This window comes from Cebus imitator, unplaced genomic scaffold (genome assembly GCF_001604975.1).
Source record: "Cebus imitator isolate Cc_AM_T3 unplaced genomic scaffold, Cebus_imitator-1.0 Scaffold77, whole genome shotgun sequence".
NCBI classification, from domain to species: domain Eukaryota; kingdom Metazoa; phylum Chordata; class Mammalia; order Primates; family Cebidae; genus Cebus; species Cebus imitator.
Window position 1 is genome coordinate 6,515,744 of NW_016107392.1, and position 27,579 is coordinate 6,543,322.

At 41.0% G+C, this 27,579-nt stretch overlaps 2 protein-coding genes across 4 annotated transcripts in view; one reads left to right on the forward strand and one right to left on the reverse strand.

The window, feature by feature from the left end:
* Positions 1–21,756, reverse strand: part of CDKL4 (cyclin dependent kinase like 4) — a 55,138-nt gene extending 33,382 nt beyond the window's left edge. For 2 of the 3 annotated variants that reach the window (XM_017532584.2, XM_037740013.1), the window contains exons 1-3: positions 21,530–21,756; positions 17,173–17,294; positions 2,401–2,473 (exon numbers count right to left, since the gene is read on the reverse strand). In XM_017532584.2, the coding sequence (XP_017388073.1) occupies positions 2,401–2,473; positions 17,173–17,294; positions 21,530–21,697 (363 nt within the window). In that variant the 5' untranslated portion in view covers positions 21,698–21,756. The remainder of the gene's footprint in view (positions 1–2,400; positions 2,474–17,172; positions 17,295–21,529) is intronic. The other variant, XM_017532585.2, reaches the window with a different exon arrangement.
* Positions 21,757–26,013: 4,257 nt separating this feature from the next.
* Positions 26,014–26,782, forward strand: LOC108307269 (transcription initiation factor TFIID subunit 13-like). The gene has a single exon (XM_037740014.1). The coding sequence runs from the start codon at positions 26,034–26,036 to the stop codon at positions 26,406–26,408; it is 375 nt and encodes a 124-aa protein (XP_037595942.1). The 5' UTR covers positions 26,014–26,033; the 3' UTR covers positions 26,409–26,782.
* The last annotated feature ends 797 nt before the right edge of the window (positions 26,783–27,579 follow it).

Genomic DNA, 27,579 nt, shown 5'->3' on the forward strand with positions numbered 1-27,579 from the left:
AAAGAAAAGAAAAGCTTTTGATTTAACCTAAAAAAAACTTCACTGACTTTCCTAAAACTAAAGTAAGCTTCCCCTCCGTATTGAAATGTATTTCCATGATCTTATACTTTCTTTTTCAGCAATCCTAGACTGCTATGATAGACATTCTGCTGGCAACAAAACTGACCATATGGTGCTCTACATCATTGCCTCAGCACTGTCTCTGTCTAGGCACCAACTCAAAAGGTCTAGAGATATTTTTTAAAAGCTATCATTGGCTGAGTGCAGTGGTTCACACCTGCAATCCTGGCATTTTGGGCAGCCAACGCAGGAGTTTGAGGCCAGCCTGGGTAAGATAGTGAGACCCCCATCTCTACAAAAAAAAAAAATTGGCATGTGCCTGTAGTCCCAGCTGCTGAGGGAGGCTGAAGTGGGAGAATCACTTGAGCCCAGGAATTTGAGGCTGAAGTGTGCTATGATCACGCCACTGCACTCCAGCCTGGGCAACGGAGCAAGACTGCCTCAAAAATATAATGATATATAGCAAAGGTACCAGCAGCCAACTTAAAAGAAGCTCTCATTGGCCTAAGATGGGAAAATCTGAGCATCAGAGAGACCAATAACAGCAAAGGATTGAAAACACAACATAAAACTCGTGTTTATAGTGGTGCTCCAGCCACCTCTCCCCAAAACTTGTCATTGTTGCTAAGATACCAACTCATCACTCTGAGTGCTGATAAATAAAAGTAGCCAGAGTCCATGAGGGTGAGTTCTTTTCCATACAATTCCAATTAATAAATGCATAAGGAATAGTAGAATTAGAAAATTGCTGTCATGAAATTCTAGAATCCAGCAATAATCAACACTGGATGCTAAAACCATCACCGAAACAAGGTTGACAGGGAAAATGATAACGGAAGGGACCAAACGCATACTTCCTGAGCGCAGTAATCAATTTCAACTTTTGTGAAAGTGGGACAAGCAGGTGCCAAACGCCTCACAATGCGGAGGCAATAGGAGGTATACAGCACCACACAGGAGGTATTCTCATCTAAAAAAAGGCTGAAGCTGAATATGACCAAGCCTCTAGATGTAAACTCCAATTTACAGGAACTACAAGTGAAAGAACAAGTTAAGTTACATAAAGAAAACAGTTGGCCAGAATTACTTCTCGAACATAGTTGTATTCAAAGTGTGGTTCTTGAACCAGCAGCTTCAGTAGCATGTGGGAAAATATGAGAAATGCACATTCTTGGGGTCCTACTGCAGACCTACTGATTGAGAAACTCTGGGGGCGGGGCCCAGGAAGCTGTGTTTTAACAAGCCTTCCTTGCAATTTTGATACATGCTCAAGCTTGATAACTATGGCTATATAAAATTAATGGAAATAATTTTTAAAAAGGAAAGGGAAGGGGGACTTAGATTGCTATAAAGTAAAGGACTTAAGAGATGTAAAAAATAAAAAAACAAGTATCATGGGGGATTACACCACCAGTATCCTGAAAAATTATTGTTATTATTTTTGGAGACAGGTTCTCACTCTGTTGCCCAGGCTGGAGAGCAGTGTTGTGATCTTGGCTCACTGCAATCTCTGCCTCCTGGGTTCAAATGATTCTCCAGCTCCAGCCTCCCAAGTAGGTAGGATTATGGGTATGTGCCACCATGGCTGGCTAATTTTTTTTTTTTTTTTTTTTCCGGGATGGAGTCTTGCTCTGTTGCCCACGCTGGAGTGCAGAGGTGCAATCTTGGCTCACTGCAACTGCCATATCCCGGGTTCAAGCAATCCTCTGCATCAGCCTCCTGAGTAGCTGGGATTACAGGTGCCCACCCACCATGGCCAACTAATTTTTTTATATTTTTAGTTGAGATGGGGTTTCACCATCTTGGCCAGAGTGGTCTTGAACTCCTGAGCTAAAAGCCATCTCCCCACATTGGCCTCCCAAAGTGCTGGGATTACAGGTGTGAGCCCCCACACTGGCCCTGAGAAATTATGCTAGCTCAATTTAAAAATATTCACAGGAGTCACTAGCACTATGGCAAAAGGAATCACTACATCTATTCAAATTTTTAATTCATAAGGAATGAGCAATTTGATTCTTACAGAAATTGGAAAAGGGCCATGAATAATGCATCACTTTTTAAAAAAATCATATTTTGACTTTCTTTTGTTATTTCCTTTTCTTTTTTGCAGAGATAGGGTCTTGCTACATTGTCCAGGCTGGTCTCAAACTCTGGGGCTCACGTGATCCTCCCACCTCAGTCTCCCAAAGTGCTGGGATCACAGGCTCAATTTCCTTTTGTTTCACTTCTTTGGCTCTTACTTTCTCTTTGTCTTCAACTCTCTGAACAAAACCCTAAGCTATTTAGAAGAAAAAAGTCATCAGGAAGAAATTAACAAATACATTAGAAAACGTTACTTACATTATGTTTATGACAGAAATTAAGAGCTTGAAGTGTTTGCCATAATACACTTTTGATCACTCCATCAGCAACTCTGAGGGAAAAAAATAAAAAAGGAAATGAAAACTCCTAGGATAGAGTTCCAGAAGCAAGGGCTGGGAAGAGAAGTGGCGTGGTGAGGGATGGAACACCGTGCAGAGGGGCCCTAATGAAAGATTTTAATGAAAATTGGGCTTTACTATCATTTATTATAGTTACATAATTTCCTTTTGTAATTTTAATTTTTTATATGTGTAAAATGATACATGCTTATGAAGATTAAAAAATATAGAAAACTAAAGGAGTAAAACATGTTGGGTCAAATCTTCCTACCCCAAAATAACTTCTATAACTTCTGGTGGCTGTCTCTTCAGGCATCTCTGTTCCTCTCTCTCCCTGTCTCTCTCTCTCTCTTTTTTTTGAGACAGGGTCTGGCTCTGTCATCCTGGCTGGAGTGCAGTGGCACAATCTCAGCTCACTGCAACTTCCTCCTTCCAGGTTCAAGTGATTCGATTCTCCTGCCTCAGCTTCCCGAGTAGCTGGGATTACAAGCGTGTGCCACCATATCTGGCTAATTTTTGTATTTTTGGTAGAGCCAGGGTTTCCCCATGTTGGCCAGGCTGGTCTTGAATTCCCGACCTCAGATGATCTGCCTGCCTCGGCCTCCCAAAGTGCTGGGATAACAGGTGTGAGCCACTACTCTCGGCCAGTGTCTCCTTTTTAACTTTAAGTTAAAAATAAATACATTCATATGGTCAAACTTTAAACATATAAACGTATATATATGAAGTCTCTCTGCCATCTACCTAGCCACCCATTTATTTTCTTTAATTTCACCCCTGACCACTTTGAGAAACATTTTATGCATAAAGGTACAAATACCAACATGTACACATATATTTTAGTGGCTCCAGAGGAGATCATCATATGGATGTATAAAAATTTACTAAGTCGGCCGGGTGCGGTGGCTCACGCCTGTAATCCCAGCACTTTGGGAGGCCGAGGCGGGTGGATCATGAGGTCAAGAGATTGAGACCATCCTGGTCAACATAGTGAAACCCTGTCTCTACTAAAACTACAAAAAATTAGCTGGGCATGGTGGCGCGTGCCTGTAGTCCCAGCTACTCAGGAGGCTGAGGCAGGAGAATTGCCTGAACCCAGGAGGCGGAGGTTGCGGTGAGCCGAGATTGCGCCATTGCACTCCAGCCTGGGTAACAAGAGCGAAACTCCATCTCAAAAAAAAGAAAAAAAATTTACTTAGTCTCCATTGATGAGCAGTTAAGTTCAGCCAATTTTTATTTCTAGAAATTCTTCATTGAATGTCTGTAATCATCCATCTTATGATATTTTGCAATTATCTTCTTAAGATAAGCTCTAGAAGTGGGATATCTGAGACCAATGGTAGGCATGCATTACATTTTGATCCTGCAAGGATAAAATTCAGGTAGACCTGAGGCTTGGTTTTGCAGGGAAAAAAGTATACTTGGAAGACAGCTCTTCAATTCATCCAACTCATGTTGGCGGTAGACACTCAAAAGTTATTTTGTAATAGTTACTTGTCCCTGGTAAGCAGGTAGGTTTATAGCCCAAAAGGAGGCCAGGGAGAATAAAGATCCCATAAGAATGAGAGGGTGTGAGCTTCTTGTTCCTGGCAGACTCATCCCTCTGTGTAGAAAATATTGAGAAGTATCATGGGTAGGTGTATTTTCCACTGGGGATTGGGACTCAGGGCAACTTATTCTGTCTGGGAGTATTCTACTTTACATAACCATCTCTAAAAATTATAGCAATTACATTCTCTGTAACTTTTCTGTTGGTAGCTTTCCATCGCTCACATCACTGTCCCATGATGATGCCTTCACATTTACATACTGCCAAACTACCCTTTCTGAGGAAGGTTATACCCATTTTCACTCCCACCAAACATCTGTGCATGAAAGTCCCTGTCTCCTCATTGTCTTGCCAACATTTGGTTTTGCCAATGTTATGTTTGCCAATCTGTGGTTAAAATAAAAATGTGTCTCATTGTGGTTTTTATTTGTATTTCACTGATTTTTAGTGATTATTATTTTTCACACCCTTATTGGATCCTACATTTCTTCTTTTGTGCAATTCCACTTCATGGCCTTTATTGCTTTTTAACTTGGTCTGTTTACTGTTTTCTTACTGATTTAGAAAGACTCAAGATACATCACAGTCTGTTACACATGCTGCAAATATTTTTCTCAGTGTTGTTTGTCTTTCAGCCCTGTTGACAGAGGTGCGGCTGTTGTTTTTGCATGATTTTCAAAAATCTGAAACGTAAGGGTTTCTTTCACTAAATGTCCACTGTAAGGATTTTGTTGATTAAAAAAATTAAATTATGTAATACCCCAAACATATCCATCACTCAGATTTAATATTTTGTCATATTTGGATATTTAAGTAGTATATTTAGATCACTTTTTAAAAACTGAACACGCGGCTGATCCAATGGGAGTGGGTTATCAGAACTTATTAACATTAGTGTCACTAAAATTGGTATACAATCCCCCCACTGCTAAATTTGACTGGCTTTAAAAAATAAATAATAAGGCCGGGCGAGGTGGCTCAAGCCTGTAATCCCAGCACTTTGGGAGGCCGAGGCGGGTGGATCACGAGGTCAAGAGATCGAGACCATCCTGGTCAACATGGTGAAACCCCGTCTCTACTAAAAATACAAAAAATTAGCTGGGCATGGTGGCGTGTGCCTGTAATCCCAGCTACTCAGGAGGCTGAGGCAGGAGAATTGCCTGAACCCAGGAGGCGGAGGTTGCGGTGAGCCGAGATCGCGCCATTGCACTCCAGCCTGGGTAACATGAGTGAAACTCCGTCTCAAAAAATAAATAAATAAATAAATAAATAAATAATAAAAATAAAAAACTGAACATGCGCAGATGTAGCTGACTTTACAGAACAGTGGGAAGGCCTATGCATGACTCAGTTATGACACTAGCTACAAGATACCACCATGTGAGGCTGAAGTATATGCAGAGAAACAGCAAGCAATGTACACAGCTATTTTCTTCAGAGCAGTTTCCTCATCTTGCACCACAATTACTGTGGCACATCCTTGACATCAGTGGCTCAGTGACAACCCTTTGACTCTAGTTCTCCTAATTATTAATATTATGAATGTACCTAATTCTCATGATTAAATCCCTTTCCACTTGAAACGTCCATTTCCAGCATTGAATTCTGATATAACTTTATTCTTCCCCCCACTTAACCTAGGGCCAAACCTGAAACAACATTGTTTACATTTTAAAAATACAAGGCAGAGGCCGGGCGCGGTGGCTCACGCCTGTAATCCAAGCACTTTAGAGGCCAAGGTGGGCGGATCACCTGAGGTCGGGAGTACAAGACCAGACTGACCAACATGGTGAAACCCCGTCTTTAAATAAATAAATTAATTAATTTATTAAAAAAAAAAGAAAAGAAAAGAAAAAATTCGAGGCAGAAAGGACAGTATAGCCATTTTGTGCACTGTGAGACATGTTGCCTGAGTTCCAATCCCAGATATGCTGCTTCCTCCTTTTATAATCTTGAACATGTTATCTAAGCTCTTTGTGCCTTCAGTTTTCCTCATGTGTAATCATAGAGTAATATCTCATAAGTTTATTGAGAAATCTATCCCCTCAATGTCTGGTTTTAACACCCACATGGGTTCTGCAGATACAGGTCTGAGATTGGATAAGGACAGTTGATGGGACTGAGACCGCCGCAAAAAGACGGAAGAGGTGCAGAAGAATAGCAGAGGCCCCGAGGAGAGAAAGAACTGGGAGTGTGGGGAAAACAGTATGAGGCCAGTGTGGCTGACGCATGAGTGATGAAGCTGGGAAGGCTGGCACAGACCAGTCCATGGAGGGCCTCAGAGATCTAGATCTCAACAAGAAATTTGGATTTTATGCTAAATTCAAAACCATTGAAAGAAATCAAGCAAGGAAGTGACAAAATATGGAGAATGGATTTCTGGGGGCCAACATATATACAGAGAGAGAAATTAGGACGCTAATTCAATAAGCCAACTGAGATTTGGACACTCATATTATGGTGGTAGCAGTGAGAGGAAGGGAAATGGATTTCAGTCCTTGGGAGGGTCTAGCGAGGGTGGAACACATGCTTCTACTGATGCAAGAATGGAACACTGGTCTGCTCGGGATCTAAGAGACTACAGGTGCAGGAGAGTAAGTACTGGAATTGGGAAACAAGGTAGGGGCTAGGATTCAGAAACCGCAAAGCTCCAATTATTAGCCTTAATAACACGGACTCGAGAATGAAGTAATTTCACAGGGAAGTCCTGAGCTATTTAAAGGCATCTCACAGGAAGTGCCCCATTTGGTTCAGCTAGGTTCCAAGAAGGCAGATTCCATCAGGGCAAAACAACACCACTGATCGTGCAAAGAGAAGCTGGCCATCAAAGAGAACTGCAAACCAACACCACTGACCATGCAAACAGAAGGCAGGCATCAAAGAAAATACACATCCACGCGGTGCTCAGTCCAGAAAGACAGAGCACCGCAGCACTGCTCAGCCACGGGCAGCATTTTTCAAAGCATCTTGGAGCCAAATAAACCTTTGGTGAAATCAACTGATGCTCAATGTTTAAATATTATATTTTGGGCAAGTACAAAATCAAATATTCAGTTGGTGCAAAAGTAGTGGAGGTTGCTGCCGCTGAAAGTAATACTAAAAGTCATAATGAAGGCCTGAAAGCAAACATGAGACATCACAGTTCAAGTCTGAATGGGTTAACAAGAAAGGGTAACATGATGGGGGAATGCAGACTGAACTGCCCAGGATATGCTCTTTGAGGCACTCAGGGGAAGACATGATGCTGACGTCAGAAGTCATTGCCTGTAAGTTTGTTATAAAAACAGAATAGGGGAAGCTTGATTTCATTATTATTACCCAAGATGAACTCAGTCCTTCTCAGTAAATCTTTCCTAGCCTAGAATAAAATCCAGCCTTGGTTCAATGGCCTACCAGGCTGTTGATAACATTTTACCTCTATTTCCCTTCCCAACTTTATCTCCTATCACATCCCAAAGTCACTCCATCCCAGCCCATTAGTTTCTGCTCTTCTCTGAACATGCTAGGCTTATTTACACCTTCAATCTTTGTGCTGATTGTTCCTTCTACTCCCTTTTCATGATGAGTAATTTCCTGTGTTCACTTGACTAGGTTAAGGGATGTCCAGACAGCGGGTAAAACATTATTTCTTCCAGATGTGGTGGCTCATGCCTGCAACCCCAGCACTTTGGGAGGCTGGGGCAGGAGGATTGCTTGAGCCCAGGAGTTTGAGACCAGCTTGGGCAACATGGCAAGACCCCATCTCTACTCAAAGTTTAAAAATTAGCCAGACATAACGGTGAGTGTCCCAGCTGCTCAGGAGGCTCAGGCAGGAGGATTACTTGAGTCCAGGAGTTTGAGGCTGCAGTGAGCCATGTTCAGGCCACTGCAGAGAGTGAGATGAGTGAATGAGACTCTCTCTTTCAAAAAAAAAAAAAAAAGAAAAAACCCAAAACATCATTGGTACGTGTGTCTGTGAGGGCGTTTCTGGAAGGGATTCACATTTGAATCAGTAGACTGAGTAAAGAAGACCCACCCACAATGGTGAGGGCAGGCAGGCATCATCACACTTGTTGAGGGCCTGGATACAACAAAAAGGTAGAGGAAGGGCTGCTTCTCTCTCTTTCCTTGAGCTGGGACATCCATCTTCTCCTGCCCTTGGACGTGGAAGCTCCTGGCTCTCAGGCCTTTGGACTTTGAAACTCTCTGTCCCCTAGCTCTTGGGCCTTAGGACTTGGCCTGAATGAGACCGCCGGCTTTCCTGGTTCTCTGGCTTGCAGATAGCAGATTGCAGAACTTCTGTGCCTCTTTAATCACACAGGTCAATACCCATAATAAATCTCCTGTTATCTGTACCTCTATGTATCCCATTGGTTTTGTTTCTCTGAAGAACCCTGACTAATACACCTCCCTGGGTATTCTCTAACTCCACACTGTGCTTTATTTTTCTTCAAAGACTCATAACTCTTCTTTATCGTTGGACTACGTCAGAATGTAAATTCCACAAGGGCAAGGACTTTCTCTTGTCCACTGTTGTAGCCCCAGCACCTAGAACAAGACCTGGAACCTAATAGATGCTCCATTAAGCTTGTTTCTCTGGTACTCCCACAAATTTTATAAACTAACACCCTGCGACAAGTCTCTTTCTCTTTAAACTAGCTAGAGTGAATTCTGTTGTTGAATCCTGACCAATTCAGGACATGAGAAGTGAATAGGGGAAACAATCCCAAGGCCGTGAGAATCTAGGACTGGGTATCTGATGTAATGGGGTCTGAAGGGCAGCATCTAATTGCCATTAATGGCTGGGATACTGGCAGATGGCCACCCAGTGATGAAACAGGTATTTATTTATTTATTTGTGTTTGCATTTTTTGGAGACAGAGTCTTACTCTGTAACTCAGACTGAAGTGCAATGGAGTGATCTTGGCTCACTGCAACCTCTGCATCCTGGGTTCAAGCAATTCTCCTGCCTCAGTTTCCTGAATAGCTGGGACTGCAGGTGCCCACCACCACGTCTGGCTAATGTTTTGTATTTTAGTAGAGACAGGGTTTCACCATGTTGCCCAGAGTGGTCTCGAATCCTGTCCACAAGCAATCGGCCTGCCTTGGCCTTCCAGAGTGCTGGGATAACAGGTATGAGCCACTGCACCCGGCCCGAAAAGGGAATTTAAATAATCACCTGTGGTCATCTGGAATAAAATGCCTATTCAAGACAAGGCTTTGGTGAACCAAGTGTGATAGAACAATACGGGGAACATAAGTAATAACAGATCCATGAGGTTGTCTGGCTGCTTCTAATTTCACTGGAGAAATTGAAGAAAAAAAAGCACAGGTTCAGAGCTTTAATATCTTGGTTGAAGGCACAGTTAGGAAATCAGGTATTTTGATATTTATCCTAAAGAATACCTTACTTCTTGTTTCTGTAGGACCCACTTTACAGATCCACTGTGACTACCATGAGATTACTAAAAAAACTGACACAGACAGTCACCCTGCAGGTTGCTCAATGACAACAAAGACTGAATTTACGTGAGGATAATTAGTTTCTCAGTTAACGAAAAGAGAAGGTGAAATAGTCCAGGAATTGGAATGTGACGCTTGAAAGCATTCATGTAACTAAGAGCATCCCAACTTCCTTCCACATTTCTTTTCTCATGGGAAGTAGCCCCCAAACTTGTACAATGAGGCTGGTTCTACCTTGCTGCGGACTCTCAGATCTCACCTGAGGAAGGTGCACTGTGTGGGGATGCCCACTGTCTTCTAGGCTCTTCTACCCACCTACCTCCCTTCAAGGTCTCCAAACCTTAACTAAAGTCAGATCCCAGCATGACCCAGGGGGCCTACAGCAAAGTGAAACAGAGGAAGAGAGGATTTACATAGCAAAAAGAACTACAACATTTTGCTGATTTATAACGAGGAATGTATGAGGAAATGGATTTCGTGGGTGTTGGATCAGAGAGGTAGAAATATGGCTTTATATTGGGCTGATTTTAGCAATATGGGCACAACTTATTTGAGATTCTGGGGCTTTTTTTCTTTCTTTTTTTTTTTTTTTTGAGACGGAGTCTTGCTCTGTTTCCCAGGCTAGGGTGAAGCGGTGTGGTCTCGGTCCACTGAAACCTCCTCCTCCCAGGTTCAAGCAATTCTCCTGCCTCAGCTTCCTGAGTAGCTGGGATGACAGGTGTCTGCCACCATGCCCAGCTAATTTTTTTGTATTTTTAACAGAGACAGGGTTTCACCATGTTGGCCAGGCTGCTCTTGAACTCCTGACCTCAAGTGATCCACCTGCCTCGGCCTCTCAAAGTGCTAGAATTACACGTGTGAACCACCACACCTGGCTCCAGATTCTGGTTTCAATAGACTACCTGGGGCATCCAAGAATGATTCTAGTTAGTTGCTGAATTGGTTGACTGAACCTAGAACAAATGGTTGCCTATGCCAAAGAAAGTTAAGACGCCAGAAATTTATTAATAAAATGAGGAAGAAGGAATTCAGAGACTGGAGGAAATAGAAACGCTGAAGAGGCCAGGTGCGGTGGCTCACACCTGTAATCCCAGCACTTTGGGAGGCTGAGGCAGGTGGATCACAAGGTCAGGAGATTGAGACCATCCTGGCTAACACAGTGAAACCCTGTTTCCACTAAAAATACAAAAAATTAGCCAGGCATGGTGGAACATGCCTGTAGTCCCAGCTACTTGGGAGGCTGAGGCAGGAGAATTGCTTGAACCTGAGGTGGGGGTTGCAGTGAGCCAAGATCAGATGGCACCACAGCACTCCAGCCTGGGCGACAGAGAGAGATTCTGTCTCAAAACAAAACAAAACAAAAAACAAAAACAACAACAACAACAACAAAAACGCTGAAGAAGAGAATTTATCATAGACACCATGCCCATCGAGTTCCCAGCTCTGTCTCCCCATAGCATTTAATGGCAATGCTAATCTATGCTTTTCTCCAAATCTGCAGCATTGCTTTCAGTTTTCTATATCGGTAAGAAGCAACATGCCAGATACTTCTCCTAGGCTCTTCTACCATAATGGCCTTCATTCCTTGGATCAGAGAACAACCTCACTTTTGTTCCTTCTGTTAGTGTATTTATTTCAGCAACTCACTTATGAAATTGGGAAACATTCACCAGGATGGATCTGTGGACCCACTGGGACAACCATGAGATGGATTTGAGTCAAGACTCATTTGCCACCTGACTATCATTAAGCTCCCCATTCCCCCAAAACTGGTGAACCATAGTGGCTTTCAAGGTCACTGGTGATTGGCTTCACTTTACGGAGTCTCGCTCTGTCACCCAGGCTGGAATGCAGTGGTACAATCTCGGCTCACTGCAACCTCCACCTCCCGGGTTCAAACAATTTTCCTGTCTTAGCCTCCTGAGTAGCTGGGACTACAGGGGCCCACCACCATGCCCGGATAATTTTTGTATTTTAATAGAGATGGGGTTTCACCATGTTGGTCAGGCTGGTCTCGAACTCCTGAACTCAGGTGATCCCCCCACCTCAGCCTCCCAAAGTGCCGGGATTACAGGTGTGAGCCACCACACCTGGGCAATAATGTGTTTCTTAATACTCTTGATTCACTGTTATCCTTCCACCAAGCCACACCCACAACCTCATGGTAAATTTCTATGCTTAATTAACTGATGAAGAAATTCAAGTTTAATTTACCAATGTACCTCATGTGTTGGCATCAGTCAGACGTGGACAGATGCAGTTTTATAAACCCAAGTAGCAGTTTTATAACACTATCATAATCTATAATTGTTCTCATGTAATCTGGCTTTTCATTAGATTTAAAAATTTTTTTTTTTTTTTTGACGGAGTTTTGCTCTTGTTGCCCAGGCTGGAGTGCAATGGCATGATCTTGGCTCACTGCAACCTCTGTCTCTTGGGTTCAAGCAATTCTCCTGCCTCAGCCTCTCAAGTAGCTGGGATTACAAGCACCCACCACCACACCTGGCTAATTTTTGTATTTTTAGTATAGATGGAGTTTCACCATGTTGGCCAGGCTGGTTTAGAACTCCTGACCTCAGGTGATCCACCGCCTCAGGCTCCCAAAGTGCTGGGATTACAGACGTGAGCCACTGAACTAGCCAGATTTTAAACTTCTTGCTAGCAGGATTATTCTATCATGTGTAGTGCAATGGCAGCTTGGGGAAATCCTCCCTGTTGACAGGGATGATACTTCCTATCACTATCCCATTTAACTTACTATTAGGCTTTGTAGGAAAAAAAAATGAGTCTTAGAGAATGAGAATAGATTATTTTAATGTTAATCAGACGATGCCAATTGTAGCTGCTCTTATACATGTAGTTTCTCTACTGGAGCAAATCCAACACAGCCTCACTACTTTGGATGCATCTATTGGTCTAACAAATGCTTTTATCTCAATCCAGTAAGTAGAGAAGCTTTCATCTGGCAGAAGAAGCAGTACACTTTCACCATCTTCACTGTGACATAAATTCTTCTGTTTTTTTGAGATGGAGTCTTGCTGTGTTGCCTAGGCTGGCTTGCAGTGGTGTGATCTTGGCTCACTGCAATCTCTGCCTCCCAGATTGAAGTGATTCTCCTGTCTCAGCCTCCTGAATAGCTGGGATTATGGGGGCTATAAAGGCATATCACCAAACCCGGCTCATTGTTGATATTTTTAGTAGAGTCAGGGTTTTACGATATTGGCCAGGCTGGTCTTGAACTCCTGACTTCAAGTGATCTGCCCACCTTGGCCTCCCAAAGTGTCCGTGTATAATCCCATTACAGGCATGAGCCATCGTGCCCAGTCCAACTCTTTTTTATGCTGTGATAGTCCGTGGGTCCCTTCATTATCTCACCATCCCATGGTTCACCCCACACTCACCATATTGATGATCTTATACCTGTACACCAGTTATTTCTCCTATGTGCTTCCCTTAATAAACAATAGTCCAAAAGGCTTGGGATGTATGCTAGCTGGTTGTTTATCTCTGTTTGCTATCCACTGGACTTAGGGCTTTAAAAATACTCTTTTGCATGTTATTTAAGTAGATTTAAGGAAGGGAGTACAAGTAGATGAATGCTTTAAATTAATCATTATTATCTAGAGGTACCTGACGTTTCATAAAAAGAGTGGCATATTCTAGGCTGTTCCTATTTGCATTACTCCATGTATAATAGATTGAAGTCTCAGGGCTGACCCAAAGCAGCACTGAACACTAGCAGTGCTAAGCACACTTGTAAAACTTAAGAGTGCCAGGTGGGATGGTTCAGTGGTCCTTGGCGTTGCTAAATATATATTCAATGCAGGAGTTGCTGGAACATGCCTTGCTCTTTCTTGTGTCTGTGCATTCCTCCAGGAGTGTCCATCTGGCAAACCCTCTTCCTTTTCAAAGCCCAAATGCTGCCTTCTCTGCAGAATCTCCCTCACTTCCTGGGGCCAACAGATGTTGGAGTTGCTTCTCCTGTGCATCCTTTGCATCAGCATTAAACCAATCAACATAACCATTTGTAGTTGTTACTTTGAATATCTGTCTCTTCATTACATTTTAAGCTTCTTGAGGGCAGGATTGTGCCATTATAACTGTATCCTCTGCACCAGTGTAAAACGCTCCATGAAATATTTTTTGAGTGAAAGAATGCAAGGCATCAGGAAGCCATTAAGATCAACAAGACATGAAGTATGTCCTCAAAAAACTTATACTCTAGTGAGAGAGAGTATGCATATGAAAACATATATGGTAGTATGTACCAAGTACCATAACAGGGTTGAAAATAAAATTCCATGAGATCAAAGGAAGGAAGCAACATCCAGATGAAGGACACTTAGAGATATTACAAATATCTAGGATTTCACATTTGAAAGATTATGATGGGCCAGGTGTGGGGGCTCACGCCTGTAATCCCAGCACTTTGGGAGGCCAAGGCAGGTGGATCACCTCAGGTCAGCAGTTCGAGACTAGCCTGGCCAACGTGATAAAACCCCCTATGTACTAAAAATACAAAAATTCACTGGGTGTGGTTGTAGGTGCCTATAGTCTCAGCTACTTGGGAGGCTGAGGTGGGAGGATTGCTTGAGCCCAGGAGGCAGAGGATGCAGTGAGCTGAGATCGCCCCACTGCATTCCAGCCTGGGTGAAACTCTGTCTCAAAAAAATAAATAAATAAACAAAAATTATGATAGAGACAGTGAAAGTGAAAAAAAACTAGAACCTTCTAGATTAAAATAAGAAGAACATGAGCTAAGTCTATAGACAGGAAAGCTTAGGATACAAGTAGGGAAGAGAAAGATGTTCAGTTCAGTCAAAACCAGTATATGCAATGCACATTTTATAATAGTTTAGGGGCCCTGAACAATACATAAAGTAAGCATAAATGTCTAACTTCATGAAAATGTGTATTAACTTATAAATTAATTTATAGGATGGCTGAACATATCTGTCTTCTAAGTCAACATACAACACCCTACTTAGCTCAGAATAAAGTTGAACTATGAATTAACATACCATTTTAATTGTTTTTATATTAATTTTTATTTTAAAAGTAATATATGTGCCTTCACAGAATATTGAGAAAACTCAAATTTTCAATTACATGTAACATTCTATTATGTTATCTCATTTTTTTACATATCATCTCAGGAACATTTCCCCAGGACATCAACTGCTATTCTAAAGCACGCTCTCTAATGGGCTGGCTGCATACTGTACTATTGTATGGACATACCAAAATGCCTGTAACCAATTCTTTACTATTGGAAAATTAGATGAGTACAATATTTTTGTTATAAATAATGACGTATTGAACATTCATATGTATAACTTTTTGCCCTGATCTGATTATCTTCTTACTATAAATTTCTCTAAATGGAATCTCTTGATCAAAGGATAAAAAGTTAAATTTTTTTCATATATATTGACAAATTGCCCTCCAATTGGCACTCTCACCAGCCATGAATGAGAAGGTCTGATTCCCTGACTATTGATAAGACTGAGTGTAACAATTTTTGAAAAAACTTTGCTAAATTTAATAGATGAGAAATAGTACCTCACTAAAAAGTTCTAGATTTTCTTGATTAATAGGGAAGGATAAGCATGTTTTCTTAGGTGTATTGGTCATTTCCTTCTCTCTCCTGTCTTCAAAAAAGAAAAAAAAAAAAAAGAGAGAGCAAGATGGGGTCTCACTCTGTTACACAGGTTGGAGTGCAGGAGCATGATCTCTGCTCACTGCAACCTCCACCTCCTGGGCTCAAGTGATCCTCCCACCTCAGCCTTCCGACTAGCTGGGATGACAGGCTAAGTTAATTTTTGTAGTTTTTGTAGAGATGGGGTTTCGCCATGTTGGCCAGGCTGGTCTTGAACTCCTGAGCTTGTGATCTGTCCGCCTTAGCCTCCCAAAGGGCTGGGATTACAGGCATAAGCCACCGCACTCAGCCTCCTTTTCTTTTTTAATGATTTGCTTTCCATGTTCACTGGAATGTAAGGTGAGGCTCCTTTTCTGTGTGTGCTTTGTTAAATGCTGTAGTCTTAGCAATGGCTGGGTCCAGGGTCTGTATTTATGAAAATTTTTTTGAATGAATATATTTATTAATTGGATGTTAACTTTTAAAAAAATGTTATTTGTAAATTCTTCACAGGTAGATATGAAATTTATTAATTCTGGTAAATAGTTTAAGCAATATCTCATTTCTGTTTTAGTTTTGTTTATGGTACTTTTTTGTCAAAGGGAATCTCTCAAATGACTGTGATTTAATAATCAACACTTAAAAGTCCCTTTTTAGTCTTTTTCAAGTTTCAAAAAAAACCCTACTGGTATTCTGATTCGAATTTTTTTAACAAATAGATAAACTGTGGAGGCAATATTTTTATAATCATGAATATTTCCATCTAGAAACATGTTCATTTAAATAAAATCCTTATGTATCTCATTTTGCAGTTGTCTTCACGTAGTGTCAGAACAACCCTTTATCTTTATTCCTACACTTTTGTTGTTGTCAATATTTGAATGTGACCCTTCTCCACTAGAATGTTTTTATTTTTATTTTTTTGAGACAGAGTCTGGCTCTGCTGCCCAGGCTGGAAAGTAGTGGTACAATCTCAGCTCATTGCAACCTCTGGCTCCTGGGTTCAAGCAATCCTTGTGCCTCAGCCTCTCGAATAGCTGGGACTACAGGTGCCAACCACCACACCCAGCTAATTTTTATATTTTTAGTAGAGACAGGGTTTCACCATGTTGGCCAGGCTGGTCTCACACTTGTGAATTCACCTGCGTTGGCCTCCCAAAGTGCTAGGATAACAGGCATGAGACACTGCACCCAGTTATTCTCTGTTAGATTTTCTAAAGTGCTGTTTGATATGAAGGCTGTTAGTTTTTGCATGTGGAATTTGTAGTGTGTAGTTTTTGCATGTGGAATTTGCAGTGTTATAAGGGTCATTGGACTGAATTCTACTGGTTTTAATAACTATTTAGGTGATTTTCTTAGATTTTAAAGATCAGTAATATCTAGCAAATAATGACAATTTTATTTCCAAAAGCGATGTTTTCTTTGTTTTTATTACATTACATTGGCAAGAGTTCTCAGAACAATGTTACATGATAGTGGTGACAGCCAAAAACCTTGTCTTGCTTCCTCATTTTAATGGAAGTTTAGTTTTACCATTGTCTATAAAACTCGCAGTTGCTTTGAAGAGGGGCGTGTGTGTGTGTGTGTGTGTGTGTGTGTGTGTGTGTGTGTGTGTGTATTAAGAAACTATTCCTCTAATCCTAGCTGCTAGGGATTTTTTTTTTTTAATCATCAGGAAAGCATGAGGAATTTATCAAAATTTCAAATTTTCAAATTGATCAATCATAGGTATTTTTTATCCTTTAACTTATTAGTGAATTATGTGAATAGGTTTCCTAGTACCAAACCCTGGTTCATTTTTTGAATTCAGATAATCTAACATATAACTTAGCCTCAAATTCATTTTGATTTTATATCTGCAGTAGGTTTGTTTTCCTAATTATAACTCCTATAGGTAAATCATTGTTTGACTTCTGAGGACATCCTGAGACTGGATGGGGTAGCCAGATGTGTTGGGGTAGAGAGGGGAATTGTGGCTGGGATTTGAAACGTGCCATGGTTAACTCCATAGACAATGAAACTGACAACTGGCTGTACAGAATTTCAGTTTCCAGATTACTTACCCATTTGGGTTTCTTTCCAGCTCGTTTAAAAGTGTATGATCACAGTATTCAAAAACTAAATGCATTTTCCTTTTTCTCCTGAACACCTCGATGAGGTTCACAAGATTTGGATGTTTTAATTGCTGTGAAAGAATTGAAATGCAAAGTTTAGTGATCTGTTACTAGTAAGAGCTTCTCCTCAGACCCCTGAGGAGGGAGAAATTTAAGATTCATCTAATGTACCTATAATAAGCGGTAACAAGAGGACCTGAATCTCTCTGGTGATAGCAAGTAAAGTATGTAACTTAAAATACTGTACTAAAACAAAAAACACTTTATATATTTTATGGAAATTCTATATATTCAAGTCACAAAATAACCTGAGTAGAAAATTGAGGAAATGGAATTACTGAGTAAAGACTATAAAATCATCAATACCCACTCAGCTTACATATTGCTGGGGATTTTATGTAAATATCATGTGGATTTAAACTCAGTCTGGATTCTAGCGTTGGCTCCCAGTAATACCAGATCCCAACTTTCAAGTCTGATTAAACCGTCTATTCTAGAAGTCCCCACATTTAGTCTGTGTTTTAAATTTATTACATTTTCAGCATTATTCTTTGATTCTGTTGTTCTCTTGTGCATAGATATTTTTGTGTGTTAAATTCTATTCCCAAATTGAAGCATTTCATAACACAGCCTCTTGGAAACCAAGAGGAAAACCCAAGGAAAAATGCTGATTAGGTAGGATAGTCCATCACTAAGCAATTATATAATTTTATCCTCCAAACTAGGGTAATAGCTACAAGCCAGGACTATCCTAGGCAAACCAGCACATATGGTCACACTGCCTATAACTAGGGTGACCATATAATTTAGCATACACACCAGGACACTTTTTTTTTCTTGCTCTGTCACCTAGGCTGAAGTGCAATGGTATCATCTCGGCTCACTGCAACCTCCGTCTCCTGGATCCAAGCGATTCTTGTGTCTCAGCCTCCCCAGTGGCTGGGACCACAGTGTGTGCTGCCATGCCTGGTAGCACAAAAAATACAAAAATAATTTTTGTATTTTTAGTAGGGATGGAGTCTCACCATGCTGGAGTCTTCAGCCTGGTCTGAAATTCCTGACCTCAAGTGATCCACCTGCCTTGGCTTCCCAAAGTGCTGGGATTACAGGCATGAGCCACCACGTCCGGCCACACCAGGACACTTTTGAAAGGGGATGTGAACCAGGCAGGACACTGGGACCAAAACTATAAAGTAGAACTGTCCTGGGCAAATCAGGATACATGATTGCTCTATTCCTAGCCCATCTTCCCTTCCCGGTTGTTTTCCCAGCATAGTAGACAAATCAACTTTCCAAATTGTCTACCATTTACCCAGAAAGATGAGGGCTCCCGTCAGCATTTTGCATATAGTAGAAGCTCAACAAATAGCAGGCCCAGTAGAAAGTGTTAGGTTCAGAGACTAACAATGCATGCTTCTATCTCAGTACCTATTCACATAAGCATGGCTTGACCAAAACAAATGTCACCTACAACTGTGTGCCTGCTGCTCAACAGCTTGGGAAAAGACAATCCATTGCACATTAAAAATATGCCCAGGCTGAGGCAGGAGGGTTGCGTGAACCTAGGAGTTCGAGATCAGCCAAGCAACACACTGAGACCCCATTTGTCTAGGGGAAAAAAAAGAAAAGCCCAAGGTACCAAACCAATTAGCTTTCTATGTGCTCCACTGCCTAAAGAGCAGACAGGCAGAGTGGAGGAGACTAGGTCATCCGGGAAACCAGAGGCTTTGTGCTGCTGCAAAACCACAGTGTGGAAGCAAAGCAGGGTCTCTATTAGGGGAGTAAAAGATTTACAGATGCTGGCTGGGTATAGTGGCTCAGGCTTGTAATCTAAGCACTTTGGGAGGCTGAGGCAGGTGGATCACGGAGTCAGGAGTTCAAGATCAGCCTGGCCAGTACAGTGAAAACCTGTCTCTACTAAAAATACAAAAATTAGCCGGGCATGGTGGCAGGTGCATGGAATCCCAGCTACTCAGGAGGCTGAAGCAGGAGAATTGCTTGAATCTGGGAGGCGGAGGTTGCAGTGAGCCGAGATTGTGCCACTGCACTCCAGCCTGGGTGACAGAGCTAGACTCCATCTCACACACACACACACACAAAAAAGATTTACAGATGCTACAGCTTGATGCAATATCAAGGTTAAACTTGGTCCAATCTCCTGTCTTTGGGTAGGTAGCGATTTATATTTCCTTTGAAAATGAAGTTAACCTAGCCCAGGAAAACAGCAACTTGCCTAAAGAAAAACAGGTAGTAGGCTGGGCGCAGTGGCTCACGCCTATAATCCCAGCACTTTGGGAGGCCGAGGCGAGTGGATCACGAGGTCAGGAGATCGAGACCATCCTGGTCAACATGGTGAAACCCTGTCTCTACTAAAAATACAAAAATTAGCTGGACATGGTGGCGTGCACCTATAGTACCAGCTACTCAGGAGGTTGAGGCAGGAGAATTGCTTGAACCCAGGAGGGGGAGGTTGCGGTGAGCCGAGATCACGTCATAGCACTCCAGCCTGGGTAACAAAAGCAAAACACCTCTAAAAAAAAAAAAAAAAAAAGGTAGTAAGGAGAGAGAGGCAAACACAATTTAAGTAACAGGACTATGTGAGGAAAGTAAGGTAAATTGATCACAGAAGGACCTGTTCAAGGCATACATGGACACAGTATGCCCAAAGCAGAAAGATGGACACTCTGACATTCTGAGGGCCTTCATCAGAGACCAAGCTGAGTCATAATCGGGCTACTTTTTACCTTAAAGCTCATTCACAAGTTGGGACACTTGTAATGCAGAAGGTACTACCTGAGCATTAATTTTAGTTGAAGACTGGGGAGGGAGAGGCTGAGGGGGTAAAAGCATTATTTTTATTAGAAAACCACACTGCCTGGCCAGGCACGGTTGCTCACGCCTGTAATCTCATCACTTTGGGAGGCTGAGACAGGTGGATCACGAGGTCAGGAGTTCAAGACCAGCCTGGCCAAGATGATGCAACCCCATCTCTTAAAAATACAAAAATTAGCCGGGCGCAGTAGCTGGGACCTGTAATCCCAGCTACTCGGGAGGCTGAGGAAGGAAAATTGCTTGAACCCAGGCGGCAGAGGTTGCAGTGAGCCGAGATCGCGCCACTGCAGTCCAGCCTGGGTGATAGAGACTCCGTATAAAAAAAAAAAAAAAAAAAGAAAACCACACAGCCTGGTTCAGACCCACCCTGCAGCTTAGCTCAGTGAGGGTGCCAGAGGTGGCTAGCTGACCGGCGCCCTCTGCTGGCTAAGAGGTAATAGTGAACTCTTTTTTTTATCATGATGGATGTGTTCCTGAAGACTCTACGTATCATTACATTTTAAACAGAACCCTAGTGTGTATTAGTTGAGGAAACCTGCTAGAAATAAGGTTTGAAAATGAGAGATCATATGATAATTATTAGTGACAATTATTACCCCCCCTTACAAACTGAATTTCTGGGGATTTTCTAAAACCAGATGATGTGTCAAAAACGAAGGTCACCTGTGTCCTTGAAATCACAGGGTCTTGTTACATAATGTGCAGCCCACACACCAGCAGCTTCCGCACTCTCAGGCCCACCCGAGACCTCCCAGCTCAGAATCTGCATTTCAACAAGGTCCCGGGGATTCTACCGCATATTCACATTTGAGAAGCGCTACCCTAGACCTCCGTTTCCTCTGCAGAAAATAAGGGTGTTGGATAAGAAGCATCTCTAAGGTTGCTTATAGCTTTTAGAGTAAGAAAAAATTTACATCGAGAACTTAAGAATCTTACGTGTCAAATCTTATCAGAGTGAAAACAATTATAACAAAAACCTTTATGTAAAAAACGTATAAGTCACTGGGGGTGATATTCAATATGTCTAAGAAGCTGGGGTGCAGTGCAGGCAGGAACCAATGTTGATGCTTTAACATCAACTCCATTGGGACGGTCCTGTGGGACTGGCTGACTCTGTGCCAGGAGGTGCTTTTTTTAGTTGCTGATTGGTAGGGGAAGTATTTGGAGGGATATCCAGAGGAGGGCCAGGATTGGGAGTGAGTTAAACACTGGGGTGAATGAACTTAGGATATTTATTAACCAGAATAAAAGTTCTTTACAATATCATGATCTATAGCTGTATTCATATATATCAGACAAAATCAGAATGGTCAAAGTCCAAAGTGATAATCAATGTATTACCCAAAGGTGCTGATGCAAAGGAATTTAAGTCCAATGGAGGAAATAACTTTAAAATTCTCTGTAATTTTAGCATGCATAGTTCACTCAATACCATGATACTTTATATATACATATATATATAAAGTTAACCTACCTTCAACATATGTATTTCTCTTAGTGCTATTTTCTTAACGACAGGATCATCTTCAGATTTCACAAATTTTTTAATAGCTACTACTTGTCCAGAGGCTTTGTTTCTGCATTTGAATACAACTCCATAAGACCCTTCTCCAATCTTAGCTAATTTTTCATACTTTTCCATTATAGTTGAAGTGATTTAAATTATTATTGTATTGATTGACTTGCAGTACAATGTTGCACCTGGAAAATAAGATGGACTTATCTTAATCAAGCTATAAAAGACAATGTTCTCACAGTCTACATACAACCAATTTTGCCTAGATGCCAAAGGTTTATTTTCATCAATTAATTGGAAATCCACTTAAAAGTATTTGGATATTATTTTGTCCATTTAGTTTAGTCCTCTGCAGTTCTTCCAGCTATCAAAGCATTTCATATGCTATTTATGACAATGGGTCTATGTTTAGTTGAATTAAAAGAATTTGTGGAAAGGAAACTTACCCTATCTATTGTTTTCATTATCCTCAAGTAAATTACTGAAATATGATGCTGTAAAATCCAGCTGAAGGAACATTTCATACTCTGGAATATGCTGTTTATCTTTTCTCTTCTAACCCAAGTGCATGCACAGTGACTAGGAGGAGTTGTGTAAGAAGACATGGTACAAAAAGTGCTATACTTCCCCCTGGTGGAGAGAAGAAAAAGAAAATGTGGGCTGCTGAACAAAGCAGTCTTTAAAAACAATAACAGGCTGGGTGCGGTGGCTTACCCAGCACTTTGGGAGGCTGAGGTGGGCAGGTCACCTGAGGTTGGGAGTTCAAGACCTGCCTGACCAACATGAGAAACCCCAACCCTAATAAAAATACATAATTAGCTGGGTGTGGCGGGCACCTGTAATCCCAGCTACTTGGGAGGCTGAGGCAGGAGAATCCCTTGAACCTGGGAGGTGGAGGTTACGGTGAGCCGAGATCGTGCCGTTGCACTCCAGCCTGGGCAACAAGAGCAAAATTCCATCTCAAAATAAATAAATAAATAATAAATAAATAAATAACAGAATCCTTTTAGAATATGTTTTGCTCTTAGTTTTTATTTGCATGGAAGAACAGATTCTTAAGTTCTTAGCCCCAAAAGAAAATAATGATAAGCACGCACAAAAAAGCATTCATTCTTCATGATTGTTTTCACATCTATAGTGATTTCTACGGAATTACTGGGCTTTTCTGTTTTGTGTCATCCATTCTTGAATTTTTTTGGTGACCAAATTAAATGGTAAATGATGAATAAGGCCAACATACTTAAATAAATCAGTCTAAGAATTAAAAGTAAAAAAATTCTAATTTGTCTCAAAAACTCCACCTCACTTTATCCAGCAGAATCTTGTTAATGTAACCTAATAATGATTATAATAATAATGGCACTTAACACTGTTCTATGCAAATTACATATAATGTGCACAAATATTCTATGAAGTAGGTGTTATTTTTATCCAATTATACAGATTAGAAAATTAAGACACAGGGAAGGTACAACAGAATTAGAACCCAGGCAGTGAGATTTCAAAGAACACAATTTTAATCACTACACTACACAGTCTCTCAGTTAAGTTCAAAAGAATGCATAATTCAGCCAGGAGAGGTGGCTCATGCTTGTAATCCCAGCACTTTGGAAGGCTGAGGCAGGTGACCTGAAGTCAGAAGTTCGAGACCAGCCTGGCCAGTATGGTGAAATCCTGTCTCTACTAAAAATACCAAAGGATTATCTGGGAGTGGTGGCACAGGCCTGTAATCCCAGTTACTTGGGAGGCTGAGTCAGGAGAATTGCTTGAACCCGGGAAGTGGAGGTTGTGGTGAGTCGAGATTGCCCCATTGCACTCCAACCTGGGTGACAGAGCAAGACTCCATCCCAAAAACAAAAACAAAAACAAACAAACAAACAAAATGCATAATTCGAAGAACCACTTTATCCAGGTCTTGGTAATAACAAAGGGCCAGGTTAAAGAGTTGACTACTTGTAAAATTTCTCGTTTTGAATGAGTACACATTTTTTAAAACTTCTCTAATATTGTCTTTTCCATCTACAGATGATCTCAATGGTGAAAGAAATTGACTACTTCCACTTGCCACCATAAAAGTATACAATGGAGAAAAATGTTTACCTGGATAAAATGACTATTGACATACTGTTTTTTACAGTGCTGCTTTTTTTGGTATAAATTAGATTTCCTCTCTTATTAAAGAAAGAAAATTCAAGAATACACACTCAAGTAACACATGGAAAATCCATCACAGATTTTGTTCTGAAAACCCTATTAGTTATACTGTATTTTTACCTATGCATTATTATTTTAAAGATATTTAGATGGGAGTATGCATACATTTGCATAGTAATCGATGGCTGGAAAGAGGGTAGGAAAAACTGGGAATTTGCTTTAGAAAGTTATTGGCATCTGGCTGGGAGCATTGGCTCATGCCTGTAATCCCAACACTTTTGGAGGCCAAGGTGGGAGGATCACTTGAGCCCAGGAGTTTGGGGTTACAGCGAGCTATGACTGTACCACTGCACTACTTCCTGGGCGACAGAGGGAGACCCTGTCTCTAAAATAAAACAAGATAAAGTTATTGGTATAAAACTTTATATATTTGTTCATTTAACCTACTTGATAAGTGCTATAGTCACTGGGGGAAACTATAAATATGACAAAAAGCTTAATTATGAAGTTTTAATTTATGCATTCCTTTCTTTTCTTTTTTCTGAGACAGCGTCTCATTCTGTTACTAGGCTGGAGTGCAGTGGCAGGATCTCGGCTCACTGTAACCTCCAACTCCCTGGTTCAAGCGATTCTCCTGCCTCAGCCTCCTGAGCTGGGATTATAGTTACTTGCAGCCATGCCCAGCTAATTTTTGTATTTTTAGTAGAGACAGGGTTTCACCATGTTGGCCAGGATGGTCTTGCTCTCCTGACCTTGTGATCCACCTGCCTTGGCCTCCCAAAGTACTGAGATTACAGGTGTGAGCCACTGTGTCCGGCCTATTTTCTTATTTCCCTGTAGGTAGTTGATTTGATCTATTGATTTATGTTTTTTCTTTTTTTCTCAACAGATTCAGTAATGACTGATTCCTCAGACTAATATTTAGATCTGGCAATCACATCAACCAAACTGCTAAATGCAATAAAATAAAGCTCCAGAAAATAGTGTTTCAGCTGGTAACCTCTCAATATTTCTGTTTTCAAAAGCCCTACTATACATTCATGGAAAATGGGTCTGAGCATGCAAGCAGGAATTAGACCAAGGCAGAAATTCCACAAAGGAATTTACAGCTCTAATTCTGGCTTGCTAGGACTGTAACAGAATTTCTGGAGGTAGTAATTCCTAATCTCTTATCTGAGATTCAACTATCCAACCGCTTGATGAACATCTCTACATGAATGGACAGAATCATCTAAAAATGGGCACATTCTAAACCAAATGCCTTCTCTTCTTTCTTATCCTCTGTCAACACCCAAAGTTCATAAACATGCTCCACGTTATGCCTAAATGGGTTGTCAAGGCACGTGTGGTGGGGGGACTTTGAGGTGGCCAAGGACACTGACAGCTGCCTAAACCTAATCTCTTCATACATCTTCCATAAAGCAATAAAATCAACCAGGACAAATAAAACCGCATAAATCCAAAGACTTCAATATAACAAGAAGACAGGGGACTCTAAAAACTTAGGTAGAAAAGCAAAGCCCAGATTCTGGAAGGGATATCTCTCGAGCTCCCACTATAAACCTTGGCAGAAGGCAAAGATATGAGTGGGCTGAGATCTAGAAAAACTGTAAGAAAGACAGAAGAGGAAAACAAGGGCCTAAGAAAGACTTAAGATCACCTCCTTCCCAAAGAGAAAACACATCACAAGTGTAAAAATACTCTAAGAGTGTCCTGGTAGATCACAGCATTCACTTCAAGGAAGGGGTTTAAAAGTATATGGGTATCGAGGTGGCAGTAGTCAGTACGGCACCGTTTTTGGGGAATAGAAAGACAAGAGAGAAGAGAAAGGCACCTGCTAGAGACTGGACAGTAAAGGAAAAAAGTAACAGGGATAAACTTGGCATCTTGCAAAACAAAAGAGAATTCTGAATTGAAGGACATGTGAATCCTCCTGACACCACGAAGATGGTGGAAAAGTGTCATTAATGAAAGAAACTGCACTTTGGTACGGTGACAGAAAAGACTCTCTTGGCCTAGAGTGACAGTCAGTTACTAACAGCCAAAACCTATCTGAGAAATGAAACAGTGAAAAGCAGTCCCCATACTAAATATTATTGGAAGAAAAAATCAATGAGAATCCAAAAATTTCAGTTAATGAAAGACATTTAACCAGGAAGCAAAAAAAAAAAAAAAAAAAAAAAAAAAAAAAAAAAAAAAAAAAAAAAAAAAAAAAAAAAAAAAAAAAAACAAAAACAAAAAACTAACAACAAACACTCCAAACCGATTTAAATATCCTCTCACGGCAGTGGGTTGGCGGGCTAGTGGGATGGCAGATGAGGAAGAGGACCCTACCTTTGAGGAAGAAAATGAAGAAATTGGAGGAGGTGCAGAAGGTGGACAGGGTAAAAGAAAGAGACTTTTTTCTAAAGAATTGCGATGTATGATGTATGGCTTTGGGGATGACCAGAATCCTTATACTGAGTCAGTGGGTATGCTTGAAGATCTTGTCATAGAGTTTATCACTGAAATGACTCACAAGGCAATGTCCATTGGAAGACAAGGTCGAGTACAAGTTGAAGATATCGTCTTCCTGATTCGAAAGGACCCAAGGAAGTTTGCCAGGGTCAAAGACTTGCTTACTATGAATGAAGAATTGAAACGAGCTAGAAAAGCATTTGATGAAGCAAACTATGGATCTTGACACTTTTTGTAGTTTCTGAAAATTACCATCTGGGGATATCATATATAATAACTGTATATCTTCTAAAGTAAGGCTCTGATATCTAGCCATGGAAATGAAAGATGGAGAAACACAAAGTTTTCAGCCTTTATTTATTTATTTTTATTTTTTGGAGACGGATTTCACCATGTTGGCCAGGCTGGTCTCCAACTCCTGACCTCAGGTGATCCACCCGTCTCAGCTTCCCAAAGTGCTGGGATTACAGGCATGAGCCACTGAGCCCAGTCTCAGCCTTTATTTTTATGCCTTTGATTTTAGAGTGATATTGGTGTGTTTAATTACCTGCCTTTGTATTACCATATTTGATTTACTTCCTGGGTTTTAATGACCACTCATAAGTCACGGTACCTTGCAAACCATGCAGTTCCTTCTGACTTTTGACTATCTAAAGGAAAAAGCAGTATTTATGTGTTAGGTATGTTTATGCCCTTGTAAGCTATACTGTAGCTGTTTAATATGCAAAATCTAAATGGCATTTTTGACTTGACAGCTCAGACATGTACTTTATGTATTTGGAAGTTTTTAGACAACAATTAGTTTACTATCTAGTTTATTATTAAACATTATTAAATATAATTATTATTAAAGATAATGAACTGGGCTGGCCACGGTGGTTCACGCCTGTAATCCCGGTACTTTGGGGGGCCGAGGCGGGTGGATCACTTGAACCCAGGAGATGTAGACCAGCCTGGCCAATATAGCAAAACTCCGCCTCTACTAAAAATTCAAAAATTAGCCAGACATGGTGGCATGCACCTGTAATCCCAGCCACTTGGGAGGCTGAGGCAGAACTGCTTGAACCCAGGAGGTGGAGATTGCAGCGAGCTGAGATGGCGTCACTGCACTTCGGCCTGGGCAATAGAGCATGAATGACTCTGTCTCAAACAAATAAATACAGATAATGAGCTTTTAAAGAGACGATAGAGAAAATACAGTTTTTTTGTAAGAATGTTTATCTCTCTTAAAAGATAATTTGTTTTAATTTTCTTCTGATAACAAGTTATTATTTTTATTTAAGAAACTAAGTTTCACGTAAATAATGCTGTGTTGGAAGGCTTTTTGAGTTAAAATCTTTTCGAACTTATAACATCCTGGTAAATTTTAGGAGAACTCGTTTTCCCAGATCAGATTC

Coding starts and splice junctions, on each gene's coding strand:
- LOC108307269 (XM_037740014.1), top strand. CDS start 26,034: ATGGCAGATGAGGAAGAGGACCCTACCTTTGAGGAAGAAAATGAAGAA.